The 7460-nt window shown below is 40.6% G+C and overlaps 1 protein-coding gene across 3 annotated transcripts in view; it reads right to left on the bottom strand.

Annotated features, from left to right (window-relative positions):
• The window catches only part of tnnt2b (troponin T type 2b (cardiac)), an 8608-nt gene extending 1535 nt beyond the window's left edge, over positions 1-7073 (bottom strand). The window contains exons 1-10 of one of the 3 annotated variants that reach the window (XM_023995949.2): positions 6917-7073; positions 4931-4957; positions 4750-4771; positions 4590-4659; positions 4206-4322; positions 3287-3364; positions 3075-3176; positions 2854-2966; positions 2546-2636; positions 1979-2019 (exon numbers count right to left, since the gene is read on the bottom strand). In XM_023995949.2, coding sequence (XP_023851717.2) covers positions 1979-2019; positions 2546-2636; positions 2854-2966; positions 3075-3176; positions 3287-3364; positions 4206-4322; positions 4590-4659; positions 4750-4771; positions 4931-4957; positions 6917-6947 — 692 coding nt within the window. In that variant the 5' untranslated portion in view covers positions 6948-7073. Of the gene's footprint in view, positions 1-1978; positions 2020-2545; positions 2637-2853; positions 2967-3074; positions 3177-3286; positions 3365-4205; positions 4323-4589; positions 4660-4749; positions 4775-4930; positions 4958-5437; positions 6827-6916 lie in introns of those variants that run through there. The other 2 variants (XM_023995948.2, XM_070445521.1) reach the window with 2 other exon arrangements.
• Between the last annotated feature and the right edge of the window lie 387 nt (positions 7074-7460).

Genomic DNA, 7460 nt, shown 5'->3' with positions numbered 1-7460 from the left:
GTGTGTGTGTGTGTGTGTGTGTGTGTGTGTGTGTGTTGACATGCATGCTTGTATTTGTTGTTTTGGTTGTTCAGGCGCCCTATAGGCTGCTCCCTTCTCAGACCATTTTCTTTAATTAACCCCCAGGCCTTTGTTGTCTGAATCCCGGCGGGCTGGGTGTGCAACAGCGCCAGCCCCACTCAGCCCCTCTCAATTCCTCTCAGCCTGCAGCTGTTAGTAGAGTCACTTCAAACAACTGGCAACAGGCGGAGGGTGGAAGGGATGGAAAGACAGGAGGGGGCAGAAACTTGATTAGGCTCAAGGTGAGCCTCTACATTGGGACGGCTTATCAGTCTTAGCAGGGTATTATCACTACTGGAAGGAAACTAGGCAGAATATKGAGAGTTTAGAAATTACAAATACGATTAAGAAATGACAAGATAGAAAATKTAGGAGGAAATTAGGATTCTTGGAATGTGTTGTGTATGTTTAAGAAGCATATAGAAGTGGAGGCTCCTCAAAGGAGGAAGTGCAGGACCATCCTACTAAGTGAATTTCAGGACCATGTATATAGTGATAAATTAAGAAAGTTATCCTTTAAAGAGAAAACTATACTATATATATTAATGTCAGCAAATAACTAATTAAAACACACTGTTTTGCAATGGTCTACAGTATCCTCAACAGCACCCTCTAGGGTAGCACCATATTGTAGACGGAGGACAGATAGCTTCCGTCCTCCTCTGGGTATATTCACTTCAATACAAAACCTACGAGGCTCATGGTTTTCACCCCCTTCCATAGACTTACATTGTAATCATGACGACTTCCGGAGGATGTCCTCCAACCTATCAGAGCTGTTGCAGTATGAACTGACATGTTGTCCATCCAATCAAAGTATCGGAGAATGAATATAGTGCTGAAAGCATAAGCTACAGCTAGCTAGTGCTGCAGTGAATAAAGTGTGGTGAGTAGTTAACTCAAAGAGAGAGAAAGTTTTGAACAAATTAATTTCTAAAAACATTAAGGAGAAGCAGTTTACCTTTCACTTACTTAGCTAATACAGCTAATGTAGCCTACTCAACAACCTGACTCAAACAGAGAGTAATGCTCTTTATGTCAGCTAGCTGGCTAAGGCTATCCAACACTGCAACTCTTCCAAGTCAAGGTAAGCTTTCAGTTTTATACATTTATTGCCCCGGGGCCCTCTGGTGTAACTGGTAAACTGCTTCTGTACACTGTAAAATGGAACGAAACAGGGAGGGGACCTACCTTTGWCCAATAGAAAGTCTTGTTTTAGTTTTCCATTTTGCAACTGTTAAGATGAATGATTACTCCCCAGCGGGCTAGATGCATGCAAGACTGTGCAAGGCGGTATTGTATGTGTCACTATCTGTCACTTTGATGACCCCAATTTGTCTTTCAACCGGTTGTAGCAACCTCATGATCTGTCTCTTATACACATCTAGATGTGTATAAGAGACAGTTACTCCAGCTTGTCTCTCGACCTGTGTGCACCCTACGTTGTAATCTTTCATTCATAGGCTGGGTTGTAGCAACCTCATGATCGGTAAAGAGAAAATTCTGCTATCATGTAGTAGCCTAAACCTATTGATGTTACATTGAGTTGGGTGCTGTCTCTTATACACATCTAGATGTGTATAAGAGACCTGTACTCTATACCATCTACTGCATCTTGCCTATGCCGTTCGGCCATCACTCATCCATATATATTTTTATGTACATATTCTTATTCAATCCTTAACACTTGTGTGTATAAGGTAGTTGTTGCGAAATTGTTAGATTACTTGTTAGATATTACTGCATGGTCGGAACAAGAAGCACAAGCATTTCGCTACACTCGCATTAACATCTGCTAACCATGTGTATGTGACAAATACAATTTTATTGGATTTGAATAGAAATAAGGCCATGCTCCTCCCTAACTCTAAACGACACATGCCGCCACTGGTATCTAGGTCATGCCTTTTGTACTTACACTTTCTGATGATCGCTGACTCGATTCCTGAGTACGGTGACCTATATAAATGAGAGTTTTGACAGTAAATACAACCATCTACACACACACTACATGTTCATGTTTTGAAATGTATGTCAATTGTAAAGTCTTTATGTTGTTGTCTGTACCGTCTTTTTCGTTATGTGTCGGACCCCAGTAAGACTAGCTGTCGCCATTGGCGTCGGCTAATGGGGATCCTAATAAATCACATCTTTAATCAACATCTAACATATGTCTTTATACTTCTCTTGGATCACAGCCAGTTGACTTTTCTATTCCTCCCTGTCAAGTCCATTGAGATATAGTTACCAGATCTTGAATGAACTCTAGGTTGAGGTTTTGTGGTGTTGTGCATGTTAATTTATACGAAGTAGTATATCAATCCCTACTCATGTCGCAGGAGTTAGCAAGGCTGGTGTTTATTAAAAATGTTTAAAAAAAACATGCTTATACTTTCACTTTCATGTGAATCATATGCACATATCATTTTTTTCATTTCAGTTTGATGCTAAAGTCTGGAATGAAAAGGAAGTGGCATAATCTTACATCATATTTCTGCCGCGAGTGTTTGTACTGGAGATCAAATTTCTCTGCCTCAAGTTGATGTATCCACTTCCACAGTTCAGTAGCCTTCTCTCTACACGAGGGAGAGAGTGGAAATCATCGAAAATAGCGGAAATTAGGACAATCCTATAAATGCTGCTCAGCGGTTAACCGAATATCTGTAGCACAGTGAGAGAGTAGTCATTCATCTCGTTCGGGAGAGATTATAACATTATTAATTATTGGATAATACCCCTTTCATACTGTATATTATCACTACATGCCAGTGTAAAGTTTTTTCTCAACCATACCTCAGTTTGTCCTCTTTGAGATGGTCAATATTCAGCTCATTATGCCGTTCACTTAAGATRGCTCTCTTCTTCTCTCGCTCTGTTTTCTTTTTTGGCCCACCTTTCTTTTCTGTCTGTAGTTACAGTATAACGAGATGTACAGATATTAGCTATAAATTAGACTCTGGTAACAATTCAGAAAGTCTGGTGTTGTGAGGGTGTTTTTGGATGATTTCTYTCACCTTGTACCCGCTGAACTGCAAGTTGGTGAGGACCTTTTTTTTCTTGGCGTCATCCTCTGCTTTCTTCTTAAATTCCTCTTCCTCCTTTCTTGCCTTTTCCTCCTGGAGATGAGAGAAAAACGCAACATTGCCACAGTTGTCCTACTTTTCTACTAATGTGCAGTGTTCACGCTGTCCACTGCCGATCCTTGTGTTGCAATGGGGATACTCACGTTTATTCTGTTTTGACGCTCCTTTTCTTTCTCCGTTCGGATCCTCACTTGCTCTGCTCTCTCAGACCTGCGCTTCTCCTGAGATACAGAGGGGATAGTATTAGATTAGTTATAACCCCATCGCACWGATATCCAGTGGTGTAAAGTACTTAAGTAAAAATACTTTAAAGTACTACTTATGTCGTTTTTTGGGGTATCTGTACTTTACTATTAATATTTATTTAAAAAAAATTTTTTTAGGGGTACTATTAATATTTTGACTACTTTTACTTTTACTTCACTATAATCCTAAAGAAAATTATGTACTTTATACTCCATACAAGTACTTGATACATTTTGAATGCTTAGCAGGACAGGAAAAGGGTCTAATTCACACACTTATCAAGAGAACATCCCCGGGCATCCCTACTGCCTCTGATRTGGGGGGCTCACTAAACAAATGCTTCATTTGTAAATTATGTCTGAGAGTTGGAGCGTGCCCCTGGCTATCCATAAATAATTAAAAACTAGAACATGTGGCCGTCTGCTTTGCTTAATATAAGGAATATTAAATGATTTATACTTGTACTTTTACTTTTGATACTTAAGTACATTTTAGCAATTACATTTACTTTTGATACTTAAGTATATTTAAAACCAAATACTTTTAGACTTTTTCTCAATTCGTTTTTTACTGGGTGACTTTCACTTTTACTTGAGTCATTTTCTATTAAGGTATCTTTCATTTGACTTAAGTATGACAATTGGGTACTTTTCCCACCACTGCAGATATCCCTATTTATGTACCCATGTATCATAACCAAAAGTATTTGACTAGAACTGTATGTGAGGCAATGACAGAGTGAGTAGTAGGCTATCTGAACACAGAATGATGTAACTGTAGGCTATCTGAATGCAGAATGATGTAACAGTATCTCACAATACGATCAGTGAGGTTGATGAGCTCCTCTTCTTCCTTCTTGCGACTCTCAAAATGGGCCTCGATAAGCGTCTGCAGCTCAGTCAGGTCCTTCTCCATACGCTTGCGGTGGATATCCTACAGGCAGGACAGGTTCAAGGATGAGAGGTCAGAGGACAGGGTGAGAAAACATGCAGGGAGGACATGGTTAGTTGCTCGAGGTAGAAGTTGAATTTAACCACAGATCTAGGATCAGATAACCCCTACAACTCCATCCTAATCTTAACCATTAAATGATGACAAAATATCTGTCAGTGGTTAGGGGCAACTTGATCCAACTCCAGGTCAGTATAGGTCCTTATTTATATTCAGTATACTTGTGTAGCTACAGTGAGGCAAACTGACATCAAAGTCCACTTTCTCTCCATCTGGGATTTTGGGAGGCACCATGCTGGTCTGAGGCATGAAGGCTGGTCTGAGGATGATACAAAAGACAAGTTTTCTCTTGGATGTGAAATATTTCCTAAACTGAGTTCAGATTATCCAGATTAATTTTGAATCTTACTTTGGTTTAGGTTTTTCCCAACCTTCTTCCCGAGTGGGGAAAAAGGAGAACTCAGTTAATGACATATTTAAATGTACTTGACAGAACATTGCAAAACTGGTCAATGTTTAACTTTCACACACAAATGTAACTTTCACACATTCTTTCATAACCAGGTATTGATTGATAAGCCTTTACCTACCTCCTTCCTCCTGCTCCCCCTCGGCGTCTGGTAAAAGAAGCCAGGGTCAATACAATGTCAACTATGACAGATGTGAAAAGGTGCCGAGAGCAGAGACTGAAATAGAGCCATGATAAGACCCATGGAAGCCCAGGGGGACAGCGGTGCTAAACCAGATTAGAAAAAGGTCTGTGACCTGCTTGATCACCCCTCCCCACTCCAGCCCCTGCTCACATCTCTCCTCTGCTGGCTGTGTTGTACCTCATCCATACAGGCCTTTCTAACACATGCCCCCGTTACGCATGTCAAGCAGTGATTCTTTTTTCCACCAAGAATGTGGTTTTTCAAAAAACAAATACTACAGCTTCCATTTTCTAAATAAAGTTTTGGATTTAATATTAAATAGAGCAAAGTGCTCACCTTGTTATCTTTAATTTAACCTGACCTCATTATTTAAAAAAATATGTAACCTTTATTTAACTAGGCAAGTCAGTTAGGAACAATTTCTTATTTACAATGACGGCCTACCCGGACGATGCTGGGCCAATTGAGCACCGCCCTATGGGACTCCCAATCACGGGCCGGATGTGATACAGCCTGGATTCAAACCAGGGACTGTAGTGACGCCTCTTGCACTGAGATGCAGCCTTAGACCGCTGCGCCACTCGGGWGCCCTGATATCAAGAGCCATGTAGAGCTTTGAACCCTACTATCCTATTCCAGCTTGAGAATATACATAATTGCATTTCACTGAAACAGCCATGCTTTCAGGATCATTACACACAGGTGAAAAATGTGTGTGTGTATACAGTTTGTATAGTTGTTACTGTCGGTGTTACTAGGCTAGCTAGCTTGCATGCATGAGCACAAGCAGCACTACATTCTACCTCCTCCTTCTCCTCAGCAACCTCCTCCTCCACTTCGTCTGTTGCAAAGCCAACGCATATTGTGAGAGCAGAGCAGTCATTCTCAAGCCAAGACATGGGCATACAGAGTAGGAATATAAGCAACGCACTAACTAGAAAGGCAAAGTAGTAATTAAAGACAGCATTCTATTTTTCTTTTAATCAAAGTAATTATTTCTGCCAGTTTGTCAACCCTTTTTCCTCACACTGTGAATTGACTGAGTGTAACAGCACAGCTGCCTTTTATTCCCTCATAAGGATTGGTGTCCTCATGGTGAGCAGCACTCCAGGTAGAGTGATACAGCTCTCTAAAAGCTCTCTCATTGTGGCAGTCGGTGCATTTCATGCCTGAATATCAAAGGTCACCATTCATTCCTCAGTCCGAGTGCCAGTCAGAGSACAGCAGTCGGTAACACTGACTCTGTTGTTCCGCTTAGAGGGAAACACGAACCACATCGCCAGGAGTTCTATCTTGGCCGAGAGTGGCATTGTGCATCTTTCCCCTAGGGTTCCCTATTCTGGACTACCTGACCCACATAACACTATAACACCAACTCTAACGCCACATGAGGATGAGACATGGGACAGCCGCGCCGAAGCCCAACAGCATGGCGACAAGACGGGACAGAAATAGAGATAGGTGACGGGTACCCAGGCACCAGCATACCTTTCATGTAAAAAATCATAAGAAAACAATTCCCCAGGGAACGTGCTTAGGGGGCAGGCAGAGACAGCGGCAAGGAAGGGAAGTGGGGTTAGGATGGTCGACCTGAGGGCCAAAGACAAAAGTTGTCTGTATGGCGCAGAAGCTTATACCACAGCGGTAGCTATACAGTAGTCCCATGACTAATTTATGCACTCTAGTGGAGATGCCAGGGGCATAGTGGACTCTGCTTTTTTGGTGACTCAAGCTGTAGAGGAAGCTGTGGTGTGTAAAAAGGGTAACAAAGTGGCAGAACTAATAATTGCTTCAAAGTTTTAATTCAGACAATTCAATAATGTCATTTTACACTCAAAATAATGGTATTACATTATTGTTTTTTTTATAGTAAACAGCCTACTAAATTCACTGGTTCTGTAAGATATTGTTTGTAATACATACCAACAATATCCTCCTCTCCTTCTGACCACATGCACAGAGAAGGAAGATCATTAGGTACAGTACCAGCCACATGTGAAAGCAGTACATGAACACAACAGCAGCATGGAGAACTATGTAAACAAACAATAATAAATCAGTATAAAGTATATTTTACACTAAACTGTATTTAGACAATCATATCAGCAAATAGTGCCTAGATTATTCTTAAGCGTTCTGTAAAAATCATATACTGTGTATTGGCAATGGATAAAATAAAATTCTAAACGATTTTCACTATCCCCCATGATGAAACGTTGACATACCTGTAGCTGCACCTGAGCCCTTACTGCATAAAGTATGTCTTAACTCAAAGTATGTTTATCGGCATTTCGATATGTTGTTTTCCCCCAAGATAATATTTGAATTGATGCAATGACTTACGTTCTTTCTCCCTGAAAGAATAACACATCAAAATAATTGTGTTATGATCCAATTCCATTARGGAATCACTCACAAGCATTGATCAACAAATAAATCACAACCGGTAGACAGAATACAGACGATT

The sequence above is a fragment of the Salvelinus sp. IW2-2015 genome, linkage group LG11, assembly GCF_002910315.2.
Source record: "Salvelinus sp. IW2-2015 linkage group LG11, ASM291031v2, whole genome shotgun sequence".
Taxonomy (NCBI): domain Eukaryota; kingdom Metazoa; phylum Chordata; class Actinopteri; order Salmoniformes; family Salmonidae; genus Salvelinus; species Salvelinus sp. IW2-2015.
Note: the sequence above shows the minus strand (reverse complement) of the source record. Positions and strands in the feature narration are given on the sequence as shown.